Raw genomic sequence first — 18587 nt, 5'->3', positions numbered from 1 at the left:
TCAGAGCTCCTGCCCATTCCTGTTTTTCAGCTTCTTTTTCTCCAAAACAAAAGATCCTGAATGGGGAGAATTTATTTTAAATGGCATTTGGGCCCCGTCTGTGGCTGTAACATTAGCATTCTAAATAAGGAGTTGCTTAAGGGGTCCAAAATGGGTATTTTTTTTTTCTTTCCTTTGATTGAGACTGGCCAAGATTTGTTGTTGCTTTGAGGAGACTTTACAAGATTTTCACATTGACCAACAAATCCTCATAAACCTGTTCACATCCTTCGCATCACACCTCACTGGGCCACTTCAATCCCAGTAATTGTTCGCCAGTGGAGGCTTAGCTGCCCACATAGGATCAGAGCAGATAGAATTTTTAGAACCTTACCTTTTAGTCCACAAATTAAAAATGTAAGTACTATATCCCAGGGAACTAGTCAGACTTTCTGAAATAGTTGAACCATCTTCTGGCACCTCTTTCTAGCCTAAGATAAACTCTTTAAATAGCATTTTTAAAACGTGATAGATTCCACTTTTTGATCCAAAGTATTAGGATAGCAATTGCCAGGATTCTGTATAGGTTTGATCACATAGATGTAGTGGGGTATGTATTCAGGTAGGAGAGATGCAAAAGACATTTATCATGTATTTAAAAGGTACTTGGAAATTGGAAATAGTAATAGATAAAAATTAAAAAGCAAAATTAATTTTTTCGGCTTTCAGTAAAATAAACCCCCCCAGCATCACTGGTACTTTGTAGAACCCTGTTACTATTACTGTAGAATTACTACAGTAATATTACTATATTACTATACTATATTACTATTACTGTAGAATTCCTATTACTCGGAATGCTGCAGCTATCTAATATTAGAACAACGACTTAGGTATTAAAATATTTTTTATATTAATTAAATTATATTATATTATATATTATATTATATATATATATTATATATATATTATAATATATATTATATTAATTAATTATATTATATTAAAATATTAGGTATTAAAATATTTAATATTTTACTGGTATATCTAAGCAATAAAGAGAAATTGCTTTCTTATTAACATTTGGTGCTATTTTTAGTTGTTTTTACGGTAAAACTTAAGCAACTTATTCTTTTTGGACTACACAAGATCTAATGTAATATTTGGCATTGGAACATTGTTAAACCAAAACTAAAAATCTTGGGATGTATCTTTTAAAATAGTCATATAAAAAAAGATATTTTTATGGCTAGATGAATGGTTAGCTTTAAGGTTTCTAGAGAAAGGACAAAGTATTTTATTTTTGTACTCAGAATAACATTCTGGATCCTATTCTAAAAACCCAAGAAGAGATAAACAGGTATTCCTCAAACTATCTATTTTGAGGTTCAAAGGGCCATGGACACTCTGAGCCAAAAATGGAATTTTGAGAAAGTAATGAAAATGGGTTAAGAAAAGCATTTTTTTTTTTTTTTCCCGGTACGCGGGCCTCTCACTGCTGTGGCCTCTCCCGTTGCGGAGCACAGGCTCCGGACGCGCAGGCTCAGCGGCCATGGCTCACGGGCCCAGCCGCTCAGTGGCATGTGGGATCTTCCCGGACCGGGGCACGAACCCATGTCCCATGCACCGGCAGGCGGACTCTCAACCACTGCGCCACCAGAGAAGCCCAAGAAAAGCATTTTTTAATCAGTCTCAGTTCGAGGGGTGGTAGGTATGGGGGGTGCTCGTGTTTGCTATTAAAAGTAGATTAAATTGCCATTGAAGCCACGAAATGAGAATTAGGGCTGAGTGCCTCCCATCCTTCCAAACAGTTTTACAGATAGTTAAGATCAAATATCATGTACAAATACTGGAATTAGCAATGCAGATGTAGCTATGATATTTCTCAACGTAAATGGCCAACGAAATAATCTGAGCACATCTTGAACTTCATCTTGGTCCCTGGAATAGAGCACAAGTCATGTCAGAAAGTACCCACCGCTGCTCCTCCCCACACATCTGGGTAAGAGTCCACGCTAATGCCATGTGGTCTCCATGTTAGGACTAACCAAAATTTAAGACCCCATCCAAAGAATTTATCATAGTAGAAGCAGTAGATGGTACGCAGTTCCTTAGCCTTCTGGCCTGTAGTAGTTTCGTTGTGAGTAATGATCACTGAAAACATCCATTAAGTAATTCAGAAAATTGTACCACCAAATGGCACCATTCCAAGTTGCAAAACCACCCATGTTATACAGGCTGTAGTACCTAAGACACACTTCGGTGTGCACCCCTCTCCTTCCTGAGTCACCATTTATCTCCTGGTCTGATACCAATGAATCATTCAGAATGTCAGTCCTTTATGATTTCTTTTTTTTTTAATTTATTTGTTATACAGCAGGTTCTTATTAGTTGTCTGTTTTATACATAATAGTGTATATATGTCAGTCCTTTATAATTTCTTGAATACATACATAGAAATGTAATAGGTTCATAACCGTAATTCCCGCCTTCAGGGAGCTTATAAATTAATAAAGGAGGCAGTCAGTAGGAAATGGATGAGTCTTCAACAGCAGTTCTTCATTGGGGCAAAATTGATCTAAGCTAACGCCACTCTAAATCCACAAAGAGTGAAACCACAGAATCTCCAAAGGAATAACAATATTAGGAAGGAAACAAGTCTTCCTGTATTACTCATGACAAGTGTTCTCTAATAGCTACAATTACTTAGCTAGTAAGAAAGAGCCAATAATAGGATGTCAGATGATAACACTAGTATTGTGAGCCAGAAAAAAAAGATCAGGATCCACAGGAGCTGCACAACCAAAAAATAAATGCCAGAGGTGCTAAATGAGATGCTTCTAGGGTTACTGCTCTTCTTAAATTACACTGGGAATTCTCCTTTGCAGCCGATCAGCATTGCAATTTGACACTGCTGCTCCTAAACGTATAAGACATAGGTCCTGTGGCTTCCATTATGAATGTAGGAGTTTCTCTGGTTTTCTGGAAAAGACCATCCCATATGATAAAAAATTAGTAGAGTTAATACAGGAAAAGCATTGTCTTCTGACCTACATCCTTCTGTATATGACAAATCTCACTTAAGTCTGAGTACAGATTACCAAGCAACTCCTAGCATCTTTTCCATAAAAGGGAGATGCTGAGGAATTTTGCAAGACTTTTGTAATTTTGACTTAAAAATTTCTTTTGTTATTTTAAAAGTATGGTTTGAGTGTGCTTTACATTTTCAAAATAAATATTTTTAATCTATAGTTTCACCACCAAAAGACAACCAATCTGGAGTCAGTGAATATTTTTGAAAAATTTATTATAGAAACTTCTAAACATCTACATAGGTAGATGAAATAGTATAACAAAACCCAGTGTAACTTCTGCCAGCTTTAACAATGATCAGATCCTAGTTAATCTTGTTGCATGTATGTCCTTTACCACATCCCTCCCCTATCCTGCTCTACCCTAGGGTTATTTTTCAAAGCAAGTCCCAGAGATCATATTATTTCATTTGTATGTATTTCAGTATGTGTTTAAGACTCCATTAAAAGAATTTTTAGAATAGAAATAGTAGATGTTACTCAGAACTTTAGCCATCTAGCAAAATTAATAATAATTTCTTAATATCATTGAATGTCTAATCAACAGTTACATTTCTCTGATTCTTTTTTTGATTTTAAATTGTAAAATACACGTAAGATAAACTCTTAGCAGTTTTTTTTTTTTGTTGTGTTTTGTTGTTGTTGTTGTTGTTTTGCGGTACGTGGGCCTCTCACTGTTGTGGCCTCTCCTGTTGCGGAGCACAGGCTCCGGATGCTCAGGCTCAGCGGCCATGGCTCACGGGCCCAGCCGCTCCGCGGCACGTGGGATCTTCCCGGACCGGGGCACGAACCCACGTCCCCTGCATCGGCAGGCGGACTCTCAACCACTGCGCCACCAGCGAAGCCCTCTTAGCAGTTTTTAAGCATACAGTTCAGTGGTATTAAATTCATCCACATTATTGTGCAACCAATCTCCAGAACTCTTTTGATCTTGCAAAACTGAAAGTCTATACTCATTAAATGACTCCCCATCCTCTCCTCCCCACAGCACCTGGCAACCACCATTCTACTTTCTGTCTCTATGATTTTGACTGCTCTGTTATTTATTAATTTTTATTGAACTGTAGTTGATTTATGATATTGTGTTAGTTTCAGGTGTACAGCAAAGTCATTCAGGTATATATACTTTTTCAGATTCTTTTCCTTTATAGATTATTACAGGATGCTGAATATAATTCCCTGTGCTATACAGTAAATCCTTGTTTTTTATCTTTTTATTTATAGTGGTGTGTATTTGTTAATCCCATACTCCTAATTTATCCTTCCCCTTTAGTAACTATAAGTTTGTTCTTTATGTCTGTGAGTCTCTTTTGTAAATAAGTTGATTTGTATTATTTTTTAGATTCCACATGTAAGTGATATCATATATTTGTCTTTCTCTGTCTCACTTACTTCAGTTAGTGTGATAATCTGATTTTGACTCTCCTGAATACTTCATATAAGTAAAATCATACAGTATTTGTCTTTTTGTGAGTGGCTTACTTCACTTAGCATAATGTCTTCAGGGTTCGTTCATGTTGTTTGCATGTGTCAGAATTCCTTTCCTTTTTATTTAAGACTGAATAATACTCCATTGTATGGGTATGCCTCATTTTGTCTATTCATCTGTCAGTGGACACTTGGGTTGCTTTTACCTTTTAGCAATTGTGAATAAGGCTGCTATGAACATGGGTGTACAGATATCTCTTGGAGACCCTGCTTTCAATTATTTCAGGTACCAGAAGTAGAATTGCTGGATCACATAGTAACCCTATGCCTAATTTTTTGAGGAACTTCCATACTGTTTTTCATAGCAGCTGTGCCAACAGCACACAAGGGTTCCAGTTTCTCTATATCCTCATCAACATTTGTTATTTTCCAGATTGTTTTTTTATTTTATAGTAGCCATCCTAATGAGTGTGAGGTGGTATCTCATTGTGAGTTTGATTTGCATTTCCCTAATGATTAGTTATGTTGATCATCTTTTCATGTGCTTGTTGACCATTTGTATATCTTCTTTTTATTTTAGCTTTTTTCTTCCTGTTTTACTGAGATATAATTGACATCCAGCACTGTATAAGTTTGTGTACAGCATAATGATTTGACTTACATACATCTTGAAATAATTATCACAGTAAGTTAAATAAACAAAAAAGAAAAAGTATTTTTTACCTGTGATGAGAACTCTTAGGATTTATTCTAACAACTTCCATATATATCATACAGCAGTGTTAATTATATTAATCATGTTGTAAATTACATCCCTAGCATTTATTTTATAACTGGAAGTTAGTATCTTTTGACAACCTTCATCCAATTCCTCATGCCCCCACTTCCCACCTCTGGTAACCACAAATCTGATTTTTTCTATGAGTTTATTTGTTTTCTTTTTAAGTATAATTGACCTACAACACTATGTTAGTTCCTGGTGCACAACACAGTGATACGATGTTTCTAATGTATATCTTCTTTAGAGCATATCTATTCAAGTTCTTTGCCCATTTTTTAATCGGGTTGTTCATTTTTTGTTGCTTAGTTGTACTTTGTACATCCTGGATATTAACCTCCTATCAGATATGAGTTTCAATATTTTCTACTATTCCATATGTTGCCTTTTCATTCTGTTAATTGGACCCTTTGATGCACAGAGTTTTTACATATAGTCAAATTTATCTATTTTTTTGTTTTGTTGCCTGTGCGTTTGGTATCATAGCCAAGAAGTCACTGCCAGATTCAGTGTTATGAAGCTTTTCCCCTAAGAGTTTTATAGATTCACTCTTAGGTTTAGGTCTTTGATCCATTTTGAGTTCATTTTTGTATATGGTGTAAGGTAAGGATCCAACTTTATTCTTTTGCATGTGGATATCCAGTTTTCCCCACACCATTTGTTGAAAAGACTGTCTTTTCCTCATTGAATAATCTTAGCACCCTTGTTGAAAGTCATTTGACCGTATATGTAGGAATTTATTTCTGAGCTCTCTGTTGTATTCCATTGGTCTATATGTCTGTCTTTATATATCACTCTATACCACACTGTTTTGACTACTGTGGCTTTGTAACTAAGTTTTGAAATCAGAAAATGTGAGACCCAACTTTGTTATTCTGTTTCAAGATTGTTTTGGCTATTTGGGGTCCCTTGAGATTCCATGTGAATTTTACGGTGGATATGTCTGGTTTTGCAAAAAACATCATTGAAAACTTGATAGGGTAAATCACTTTGGGTATATTGATATCTTAATATTAAGTCTTCCATCCATGAACATGGACTGCCTTTCCATTTATTTGTGTCTTCTCTGATTTCTTTCAGCAACTTTTTGTAGTTTTCAGTATACCAGTCTTTTGCCTACTTGGTTACATTTATTTCTAAGTATTTTATCCATTTTGATGCTATTTTAAATGAAATTGTCTTAACTTCCTTCCTGGATTGTTCATTATTAGTATATAGAAATGCAATTGATTTTTGTGTCCTGATTTTGTATCCTGTAACTGTGCTGAATTCATTTATTAGTTCTAACAGTTTTTAGAAACTCTTTGGCATTTTCTACATATAAGATCATGTCATCTGTGAACAAAGACATTTTACTTCTTCCTTTCCTATTTGGATGCCTTTTATTTCTTTTTCTTTCTTACTGAATTGCTCTGGCTAAGACTTCCTGTACTATGTCAACTAGAAATGGCAAAAGCAGGCATCCTTGTCTTGTTCCTGGTCATAGAGGAAAAGCATTCAGACTTTAACCATTGAGTATGATGTTGCCTGTGGGCTTTTCATATATGTCCTTTGTGGTATTGAGATAGTTTCCTTCTATCCTCTGTTCCTAGTTTGTAAAGTGTTTTTCTCCAGTGGTTTTATAATTTTTTTTTTTTTTACAGTTTATTGTATGTCTCTTACATGTCTTTAAGCTGTACATTCTCACTCAATCTTTTTTTTTAACCTTGAGTATTTCTGTTGAAATAACCAGATCATCTGTCTTATAGAGGGTCTGAGACTGGGTTTTCTTGATTGCATCTCCATTGTGTTCCTTTGTCACATATTCTTTTGTCCCCTGTATTTCCTGTGAATTAGTAGCTAGATCCAGAAGCTTAATTAGATTCAGGTTTAATGGTTTGTTTGTTTGTTTTGGTTAAGACTTCGTAGGTGAGATATATCCTTCCAGTAAGAGATGTGTAATGTCTGGTTGCTCTTGTTTTAAACTTCAGCTTGCTGGTTGGACAGTCTCCTCTAACAATCTATTGTAATTATCCTGTAAATCCTTTCTTATTGGCTCAAAGTTAGTTGATTAGGAAGGAGAAAATTCCAGAGTTTTGGGCGGGGGCGGGAGGGGAGTTAAACCACAAGTTCATTAACTCAGCAGAACCAAGTATATGTGGATGCACATAGAAATAAAAAGATGTGACAGTGCTTGTTGCAAATAACTAACCCATAGTTACTTTTGGTGAGGCAAAGTGTTGAGATAAACCTAAACCACTTTCTGAATTTAGAGATTTTCTCAAATATCTTCTGTCCTTGAATATCTCTCCAGTATTAGTACACATCCTTGTTAAGGATCACCTCTAGGAGACAGATATCCTCAGTGGCTCATGCAGGTGCCACATTCCTTTATTATATTTTCAACAGCATAGTGAATTTCAGTTTACCAGCCATAGTTCTGAGTCAGTGAACTAATGTGATTAATCTATAATAGGTCCAGGGGTTTAAGTAACTGAACTTGCCCACCACACAGCTAGTAAATGGCAAAGTTAGAATTCCAATCTAGACTCCATGACTGCAAAGCCCATGGTACGACCACCATGAGAGTGTGCACTTCCAGTGTCCTTCTACCCTGTATGCCTGCAGGTTGGAAGCACAATTATCTTGGAAGAAGCTCCTTCAATTTCTGTGACATGTAGCAAAAAAGTACCCCTGCCAATGCCTTGTGTTGGGGTTAGTGTTAGACCTAGTTCAGCCCAAAGATGAACTGGATGGCATCCTTGTAAGCTCTGATCACAAGGAGTTTCATTACTTGTCATCCTGAGAGAATTCCTAGATGGATGTGTGGGAGTAATGACACAGCCCTGCAGTCACAACAGTGTCTTCGTTGGTGTTTGAGTCTTGGTGAAATCAAATTTCTGAACTGCTGTGGATTGTGCTTCCTGAAAAGTGCATTTTTAGTGATGCTTGAAGTTTATCCAATGCCCTAGCTCATCTGTAAAGCAAAACAAGGCAACAAGAGCCCACATTCCTAGTCCTCCAGTGTTCTAATACCCACATACATTTACGGACACCCTTTTCTTTCATTTACTTCAAATCACATTATAGTTTTTCTACATGTCAATTCAAAACTGACAGACATGAATCTCCCTAGAAGATGAATTTAATGGCATTTCAGCATTTCTGTGCACTGATTTTGTCGAGAATTTCTTCTCTTTAAAGCATTTTCATCACCTGAGGATCTAGTGTAATAGCAGTGATCAGGCTAAAAAAAAAAATCGAGGAACAGTAAAAGAATGACAACAGTCCAGGGATGGTACTGATGATTTGAATACGGGATGATAATAACTTTAGTCTCTGTGGGCAGCTCTGTGTTCTAGAAACAGGAGAAAAAGGTCTTGAGGGAATGGGATAATTAAAGATCACTGGGTAGAAGATGAGAGCAAAACAATTGTTTTAGGCTTGGGTCTAATTTATCTGTATAATGTTGCTTTCTCTTCAATAGACATAACTATTTTTGACTTACACAAAACAGCCCTGGGTAGCCTAGCATTGAGACGAGTTCCTTCACCTTATTTTCATGACTTTAAGCAGACAACTGCAATTTTTTTTAAGTTGAAGTATAGTTGATTTACAATGTTCTGTTAGTTTCTGGTGTATAGCAAAGTGATTCAGTTACATATATATATATATATTATATACATATATAGAATATATAGAGAATATATATATATAATATACATATAGAGAATATATAGAGAATATATATAGAATATACATATATAGAATATATAGAGAATATATATAGAATATATATATATAGAATATATATATATATATACATATTCTTCTTCAGATTCTTTTCCATTATATGTTGTTACAAGATATTGAATGTAGTTCCCTGTGCTGTACAGTGGGTCCTTGCTGTTCATCTGTTTTATATGTAGTGATGTGTATCTGTTAATCCCAAACTCCTGATTTATCCCTCCCTCCCCCACCTTTCCCCTTTGATAACCATAAGTTTGTTTTCTATGTCTGTGAGTTTATTTCTGTTTTGTAAATAAGTTCATTTATATCTTTTTTAAGATTTCATACATAAGTGATATTATATTTGTCTTTGTCTGACTTACTTCACTTAGTATGATAATCTCTAGGTCCATCCATGTTGCTGAAAATGGCATTATTTCATTCCTTTTTATGGCTGAGTGATGTTCCATTGTATATTTGTACAACATTGTCTCTATATATTCATCCATTGATGGACATTTAGGTTGCTTTGCAATTTACTATCATATCAAAATAATTTAAGATCAGAGTTAAATTTAATTCCTCTGTGTGTGTGTGTGTGTGTGTGTGTGTGTGTGTGTGTGTGAGGGGCGGTGCTGGATGCTGTCTGTCTTGTCTTGTTAAGGAACAGCTAGTAGAATTTCCTGGGCAGAAGAACTATAGTAAGTTTACACTGTTTATTCATTAAACAAGAAAAATGATAAAGCATTTGATTGTATTTTCTCTGTTTGAGCCTCTTCACTGAACTATTCAGTTTTTACTAGGGAACTAGATTGCAGAGAATATGAGAATATATTTTGCAAGATGTTGTAACGCATACCACTGATAAATTTTAAAAATAAATAATTGTATGCTGATCTTATGTTAATCTTATTCACTGCATCAAATAGATAAGTAAGGCTTTGTAAGTAGCTCTTCTAAGAATGAGCTGCTCTTTAATCAGGTACAAAGTATGAATGAACATGTTTAATATTGATACCATATTATGTAGATAGAATGACTTTTAGGAATCAAATGTCCTTTTTTCCCCCTAAGCTAGGTATCTAGGATTTTTTTTTTTTTTTTACTGACACTAAACACTAATAACTAACTAAAGATCAAATTTAATATTTTTTCTTCATTACAATTATTTGAAATATCTGCTGCTTATTTCTTCCATTCATTTATTCCTCCACCAAACTTTGGGAAAGCCCTGTGCCAGGCATTGTGCATGGTCCCAAGGATGGAGAGAGAAAGATAACAGGGATATGTCTCTGACATAGACAAGAGCACATACAGCTGTGGTACCCAGCGGCTGATGAGCCCGGCTGGGAGGAGTCGGGGAAGAGCCTCTGGATTGATGGAGGGGCACTGAAAGAAGCGCCCTGTGGGATGCAGGACTGAGCATGGGGGTTGAACAGAGACTTGGTTGTATTCATGTCGGTAACCGGGAGAGACCTATCCAGTGAGGGAAGCTACTACAGATAGCTACAAACGAGACACATGAGAAAAGATAATGGTGGTGAATATAAGGAAGGTATGAATTCCAGGTCCAAGGGGCAGGACCATGTGGTTCATTTGATGTGGGAAATATGATGAATCCAGGTTGCAGCCCATTGCGTTTCAGGTGCTCTATGGGTCATCAAGTACAAAGGACCAATAGGTGATTGATATATGGGCCTACAAATGAGGTCTGGGGTTCAACAGAGGGGAATGGGGTGATAGTTGAAGGTATGAGTGTGTTGGAGTCTGTAAGGCAGTGTGAATAGAATGCGGAATGGATGAAAACAGTCCTAGGAACCAACATCACTGAAGGGATAGAGGATGGATAATCAGATTCGAGGAAGATGCCCAGAAAAGACTGATGATACAGACATAAGGGAAGAAGAAATGTTAAGAAGAAATTAGAAGTGGTAAATACCACAGAGGAGTCAAGTTCAGAAAAGAATGGAAACATTTGGCAACAAGGTTTACTTAAAATGAAATGTTTCTTGGAAGTGGAGGCGAAGTTCTAAATAATTTTTCAAAAGTGACGTAGCAAAAAATGGTGTTTTAGAAGGCACCATTTCACAACTACAGCTCTGGAATTCGTTACTGCAAAGCACAAGGAAAGTAAGATTAAGCCAAAGACATGGTGACTTTAATGTCTCAGTTTGGGTCTAAAAAATGTGTTTTTTCCTTCTTCCTCTATATATGCCAAAATAAACCATCAAGCTAGGACTAATTTATTAACTGTTCAGTGTTAGCTTGTTTGACATTTGACTTGTATCAGCCATATTTGAAAAATATGAAAATATTGAAAGATTATTATAATAGGAAGATCACATCTAACCTTGATTTGAGAAGAACTCCAGTTGCTAGAATGTGGAAGCAGATCTGTTACCGTGGTTACCTATCTGTTCTTCTGGCTAGTTTCCTTTCAGGTAAAACACTTAGGGTGAGATAGCTTTGTACCCTAACAGCGCTGTTACCACAAGCAAATCATAACCCGGCTGCAAATCAGTTTTCCTGTCTCTGAAATCAAAAGTAGGTGTTCTTTAGAACTCTGCTTTTCAAACCGTAGACTTCGACACATTAACGGCGCTGAAATGGAAAGTAACAGAATACTCTCCACACAGTGTGGAAAGCCTCGTTTTGCCAAGCTCACTTTTCAGGTGTGTGTGTGTGAGGGACAGAGAGAGAGATGTTACTAGATCATAGTATAAAATGATTTTTCTTACTGTGGATTATGGTTAAAAAATATTTGAGAAACACTGCTTTCAACTAGATCCCCTTCCTATTCTAAAATTCTTTCATTTCAGTTGATCGTCAGACGGTTCTTTTGGTGGTGTAAATGTTTCCTAACAATACTGTGGAGTGGCAGGTATGAAAACTGTTAAGGAATGACAGCTAATAACAAAAGAGAAAAACATTAAAAGGTAAATAAGGCCAACATCTATGTTGTATTTGACCACAAGACTGAACAAGCCTTTAAAATTTATTAGTATTCCAACTCACAAGTCATTACTGTAATTTATGAAGAAAAGTTAGAGTAGGCTATATATTCACAAACAATGGAGTAATTCTTTTGATGGTGGTATAAATAAGCAACCATATCAAGGAGAAATAATCCTTTTTCAGAAGTAACAGTACCATGGCATATCAATTCTAGAATTGCCCATTAAATAATTGCAGTGAGTCTCCTTCGCCTGGCCACATAAAAAGATTCATTGATGTGGTTATGAGACAAGTCAGTGTATTTTTATTGGCCTCAACTAGAGGGAGGACACACCTGAGTCAGGTGTTTTGTTTTAGAAGCAGCTGTTTGAACTTCCCTTCCTGGTTAATTCTGCTCTAGGCTGTATGTGTTTGAGCATTTGTTTTTTCCAGCACACTTATTGATACTTGGAATTCTTGGAAGTGAGCAATTTCCTATAAAACCAAGATTCAGTGAGAGTTTTTCTTTACTTATTTGTAAACAGTTTTTAATTCTTCTACAACCTATGAAATTTCATAGATTTTAGGTGGTATCAAGCAGGGAAGATTTAACAAGCCTTAATCATTGTACAGGAAATTTGAGGGAAGTGTTTTTATTTGTCCCTCCCTGCACAGCTCTTGGACACTCAGTTGGCCTATGTGTTTTTATTTCCTGTCTGCCCTCTTACAAACCCTGGGGTATTTGCTTTGCCCCTTTGCCAATCTAACCCCAGATTTTTGGCAATAATGTGTTTTCTCTCTCCTTTACGTTGCCAGTCAGCTGGCAGAGAAGGCCTAGGTGGGAGGGGAATTGAGACCAGCAGTACCATCCTGCCCTATTTTCCCCAAACCTCCTCTTGTCCATCTCTGGGACTCCTGTGAGATAAACCATGCTGGTGCTGGAGCTGAGGGTGTGCTGGTGGGGTGGGCGGAGCTAGTGGGATGGGTGGTGCAGGGATGGTGTTGACTCCGCCTCCCTGGCCACAGTTGATTGGCCCATGGCTGGCACCCAGTGAGTCTCTGCCCCCTCCACCATCCCAGGCCCCTCCTTTCTCCCAGGTGTATAAACACATATGATTGTGACAAATGAAGAGATGGAGTTTTGTTTTTTTTTTTATTCTATGGGAGAACAACATATTTGCCATCAAGCCACCTGATTTATTAGATGAGCAAACTGAGGCTCAGTGAGATAAAGACACCAAAGTAACTAAGAGAACAAGTATAGGGCTTGGCCTCTGGGTCTAGGGCTCTTCTTCCACCGTTTGTCGCTGCCTCCCAATGCCCATGAGAAGATGGGGCTTGGTGTTGATGGACTTTAGATACTTGGAGGGTAGGGAGTAAAACACAGGCAAGTCTTGAGCTTTGAAATGAAGACAATAGAGAAAATGTACGGGGTTTATATTGGACAGTATTAGAAAGCAAGAGTTATTTTCTCTGGGTTTTTCTCCACTCTAAGACTCAAAGACAGGTGACACACAAAGTACACCCCAGCTAGATGGGTGGGCGACATGAAGGCATAATTTCTCTAGTTACAGTTTCTCTAATTAAATGATCCACATAGATTCCAAAGGTTTGCTGTGATAATAAAAGAGTATATCAGAAACTTTGTTCTTTGGAAAAATTTAAAGGCCGTAAAGGTGAAAGTTGGTATTGCTATTAAAATGCCAATAAAAATTTGAAAAACTCACATATCCTTGAATACTTTCTCTACAGAATATTTTTCCTTTTTCACTAATTATGCAGGATATTCACCATGAACAGTGTTGCTTCCTGGGTTGGATGCATTACGAATATAGTAACACCATTAAAACCTTGCAAATATCTCTATATCCCCCATCTTCAGTACCAACAGATGTCATCAGGATGTGTGTTGTGTGGGACAAACTGTCTATCACTAGTGTCGAAGGCTTGAAGCGTTGGGTAGAAGCCACTGTGCTCCCCTGTGTGTGTTACTGGCTGTTTGATGACTGGATAGTGTCACATGAATGTCAAGATCAGCTTCCTGCACTGGCATGGTGCCAGCTGGTCAGAGTGGCCACCATCACTTCCGTTTTGAGTATATTCAAAATTGGCGGGCAATCTGAATAAATACAAAATAATGGTAGTTATCATCTGGAGTGAAATTGGTATTTTCTGTCCTTCTGAAATTAATCTATATTATATCTATTTTCTGATATTTGTGGCAGTGCTTTTAGACACTTCATGGATTGAGGTGGAACATAAAAAAAAAATGTCTTTCTGATTCACTGAATTTCTTGCTCCTGAAACAGACGTGTGAAGCTGTATTTCCTCTACTCTGTATGTCTAAGTAACCCTAGATTTTATATTTTTTGCAATATTATAAGCAGCAATTTTTTTCTTCATTATGCAAAGTACCAACAACCTTAGAGGTACTTTTTAAATAAAATAAGTCACTGAAGTTCAAATACAGAATAAGCCACGCACTCTAAAAGCAGCTGGAGTCCAAGCCTTTTGTCCTTTCCTGATGCTAACTCCCTCTCAGCGTGACACTGTATTTCTTGTACCCTGAAGTATGTATGTTCTTGACCTGTAAAATTCTTCTTTTAGGATCCACCTACTTCAGTTTCCCTTGGACTACGCATGGAAGAAATGATTTTCAACTTGGCAGACACACATCTATTTTTTAACGACTTAGAGGTAAGTTCTGATTATTTTATATACTCTTCATGTTGCATGTTTGGAAATAGGTGATTGGTCCTAAAATAACAATGGGATATTATTTTTTGAATATATAATTGGAATAAGGAGATAAAGTAATTATTGATTATATGGTCATGCGTTTTGCCTTCATGGAATTTCTGTTTTGCTTTACTTTGGCTGCTGTATTTCAAAATTCGATTCCACATGATTATTGATAGGGATTAAAAGTTGATGTCAAGAATGTTTTATATTAAACTGTGTTGATTATCAGAAGCTACAGATTTCTCAGTTACATAATCACTGTTGAGATGGGTTACCTTTAGAATCCAACAGAATTTGTGATCCTTTCATATGCTGTCCATGTCAGACTCTTACCGTATTGGGTCAGATTCTTTTCTGTCTGGCTGGCCCAATTGGTCGTATAACATTTTAGTCAGGCCTCTGCTCTTCGGGTTGCCAGAATTCCTTATGTCAAACTGCTGATGATTTTATTTGTCCTTTATAACCTGGGGGGAAACTTTTGTAAGATGGTTAAATGTGTTACGGGCAATAACAAACATGCTGATCTTGATTAGAAGCTTTTTTTTTTTAAATTTATTTATTTTTGGCTGTGTTGGGTCTTCGTTGCTAGGCGCGGTCTTTCTCTAGTTGCGGCGAGCCGGGGGGCTACTCTCCGTTGCGGTGCGCGGGCTTATTGCGGTGGCTTCTCTTGTTGCGGAGCACGGGCTCTAGGCACGCGGGCTTCAGTAGTTGTGGCACGTGGGCTCAGTAGTTGTAGCTCACGGGCTCTAGAGCGCAGGCTCAGTAGTTGTGGCGCATGGGCTTAGTTGCTCCGCAGCATGTGGGATCTTCCCGGACCAGGGCTCGAACCCGTGTCCCCTGCATTGGCAGGCGGATTCTTAACCACTGCGCCACCAAGGAAGCCCCAGAAGCATTTTTAAGAATAAAGAATATTGGTTTTCATAGCTCCATTATGAGAAAATATGCCTGTAACTACATTTCACTCCCTTCATAATAGAGAGAGTTGTTTATTTAAATCCTGCTATTAAGCAAGCTTGTGGTAGGGCTGCCAACAGGCATTAATCATCAAGTTGTTGTTTTCCTAGATTTTATAAATGTATGTTATTTCAGACAGGAGAAGAATCTGAAAGATTCAAATAGAACTTTTACTGATCAAAGTTAATTGGCAGCAATTGGCCTTTAAATATTTCCTTATGTTTCCCCTTTTCAAAATCAAGCAAAATGCACCTTATTTCATAGATGAGCCAAAATCATTTGAAAAATGCCAGTGTGTGACAGAACTTAAATGCGGTTTGTTCAACATCTGTCCTGTATTTTGATTTCTTTTCATCTGCAATGAAACTACTCACAGACGAATTGGCAACTTCCAGTGCAATGAAATTATTTAAATGTGCTTCATTTTTCCCCCATTCCTTAGTGAAATATTTATTTTTACACTTAGGGTGAAATACAGAATTTTATTTTTTTTTTTTTTTTGCATTTTAAAGTGTTTGCTTTCCTTAAGGAAATTACATGTAAGGCATTACTATTTTTTAAGGTGGAAATATTCCAAGTGAGTGACAAGTTCAGAATTGCCTTTCTAAAAGCTTAATAATCATACTTATTTTTCAAAAGCTGTTTCTGCCTTATGGTTGTGATTCCCTTCATAAGAGAACAGCACCAAAAAATTCCGTATTTTACTAATATGTTAGAATTCCTTTCTTAAGTTTCGGTTGTTTCCAACGATACAGACTAGGCTGATATTTTCTATTGGGTTCAAACCTGTTACTCTTACTGATGTTAATAGGTGTTAATAGCATCCATCAAGAAGAAATTAGCCGTAATTTTCTATTGTTTTTAAACTCTACCCTCTTAAAAATGACAAAGCTTGACTGTACAGTGCCAAAACTATGTGGTAAAAAGTGAGAAGTTAGGCAAAGTAGTTAACTTGGCATAATATAGACAGAAAAGCTTCCTAACTCAGTTTGGATATAATATAGCCAGATTTTTATTTGTTTACTAACATTATTCACACTGAACTATATAGAGAAGGTCTGAAGTAAAAGTAAATATTAAAAGTTCTAGTTTAGGTTTGTAGTGGATGTAGTTTTTTCATAAGCCCAAATTAAAAAAGAAGAACTAGGGATCCACATAGATATTGAAATATCAGATTTTCCTCTTGGCATGAGGACTCTTTCTTATAAGTAAAGTAGAAAAGAGAATGAAGGAATAATTCAACCGAATGTAAAAATCAATAGTGAAAAATTATTTAAGCTTGTAACCTTCCCAAAATTGATTTTATTTTACTTGCGAATAATATAAAGCAAAAGTATAAATGAAAGATTCACTTAGCCTCTGGCTTCGGAAATTATTTACCTTCTTTTGATTTGTGCAATATTTAAAAAATACATTGGTTTTTATACTTATTTCAATCCTTCATTTTATATTTTTGTAATCAACAAACCTGAGACTGGTCATTGCAAATATTAGTTTCTTTCAAAATAGAGTAAAATTATTTCCTGGCAAAAATAAATGTATTAGCTTAATACCCTTTAGAAAACCAAAATTGTCTCATCAGGCAAAAATGATGTGGTAATGCTTGATTTCACATGCCAATTAGCAATGTACTGTGGTAAAGGACATGAATATTTTAATATATTTTAATTACATGTTTTTAGCTTTTGAAGATCTAGAGTACAGGTAATTTCAAGGAGATTAACAATCTACTGGTTAGCTTGAAGTGTGATTTCTGAACTCGAATTGTTGACTTAAGCCTCATTTTCTTTTAAAATCTTAACTTTTTGCCAGCCGCTCTGTCTAATTTGGTTAGTTCAAGCTGTGACTTAAAAGAGATTCTCAATAATGAAATACACTCCGTGAGGAGATTCCAGTAACAGTTCTTGTGTTATCAAAGTATTTGCTTAAGATGGTTATTAGGATATTATTTAGGAAATTTTCGATATGATTTTCAAGTAATTTAGAAGTATCGTCCCTGTATTTTAAGACATAAAAAAGTTAACCATTTTAGTTTTAAAAGTCTTATTTGTCATCTCAGTTAGTGAGAGTTTTTAATAAAAGCAATCACAATTTAATTCTGTTGACACTTCAGGAAAAAATAAATAAAATGGAGAAAGCTGGTTTTTCGAACCATTAAAAATGTCTGACATGTGAAGGACCATGAGTGACAGGGAGACACAATTATCAGAGGAAATAATATTTCCCCCCCACCCAGAGAAGCGTTTAGACTTGAGTTCCACGCACTCCTGGCTTTCCTATTTCCAAGTCTGACTAACACCCTGCGTATCATTTTACCAAAAGGTCTCCGTGTGCAATCCGACGATGCTTATTATGGAAGTCATTTTTTATGAATGACAGTATGCAATTGGAGGGTTTTTTCCAGCTTCTTTAGTAAAGTCTGTCTCTTTCTGACTGAATGGAGAAAGAGCTCTTTCTGTTGGATTTTTACTGAAAGGTGATCGACCTTCTGAATACGATAACATTTCAGTTTAACTTGCCTTTTGTCGATTCTCCTGCTGGATTTTTCCACAATTAAAGGATGATATTTCATCAAGATTAATATGAGTCTAAAGGAAAATAAGGCACAAGCTGATGTCGAATATTCTCTTTCTATCTGGTGTTAGGTAATATCATCTCACTGGCGTTATGGTTGCCATCCTAACTGATGTTATCAACATGGTAGCCTCCAAGAGTCTCTGCTCTCAGGCCACAGGGGTCAGGGTTGGGAAGTAGCAGGGACCCGCCTCTCGTCTTCTGGGTTGTACACACCACGTTCGCCTAGTCAAGTGTGAAACTGTGCTATAACTTTCTCCTTCACGCTCCTAGTATGTTGGTTAGTTGGGACAGACCAGAGGATTCTTTGGTGTCAAGTTTTACAGTGTGAAAACCCCAGACCTTTCTTGGGCCTTTGACATGTAGACTCCTGTCCCAGGTTTGATTTTCAATCACCT

At 36.6% G+C, this 18587-nt stretch overlaps 1 protein-coding gene across 6 annotated transcripts in view; it reads left to right on the top strand.

The window, feature by feature from the left end:
- Positions 1-18587, top strand: part of EYA1 (EYA transcriptional coactivator and phosphatase 1) — a 150394-nt gene that overhangs the window by 87854 nt on the left and 43953 nt on the right. For 4 of the 6 annotated variants that reach the window (XM_060035173.1, XM_060035172.1, XM_060035171.1 and 1 more), the window contains one exon: positions 14527-14616. The exons of the other annotated variants lie outside the window; for them this stretch is intronic. In XM_060035173.1, the coding sequence (XP_059891156.1) occupies positions 14527-14616 (90 nt within the window). The remainder of the gene's footprint in view (positions 1-14526; positions 14617-18587) is intronic. 6 annotated transcript variants of the gene reach the window in all.

Source organism: Delphinus delphis, chromosome 17 (assembly GCF_949987515.2).
Source record: "Delphinus delphis chromosome 17, mDelDel1.2, whole genome shotgun sequence".
In the NCBI taxonomy this organism is placed as follows: Eukaryota; Metazoa; Chordata; class Mammalia; order Artiodactyla; family Delphinidae; genus Delphinus; species Delphinus delphis.
This window is presented reverse-complemented; position numbering and strand designations above follow the sequence as displayed.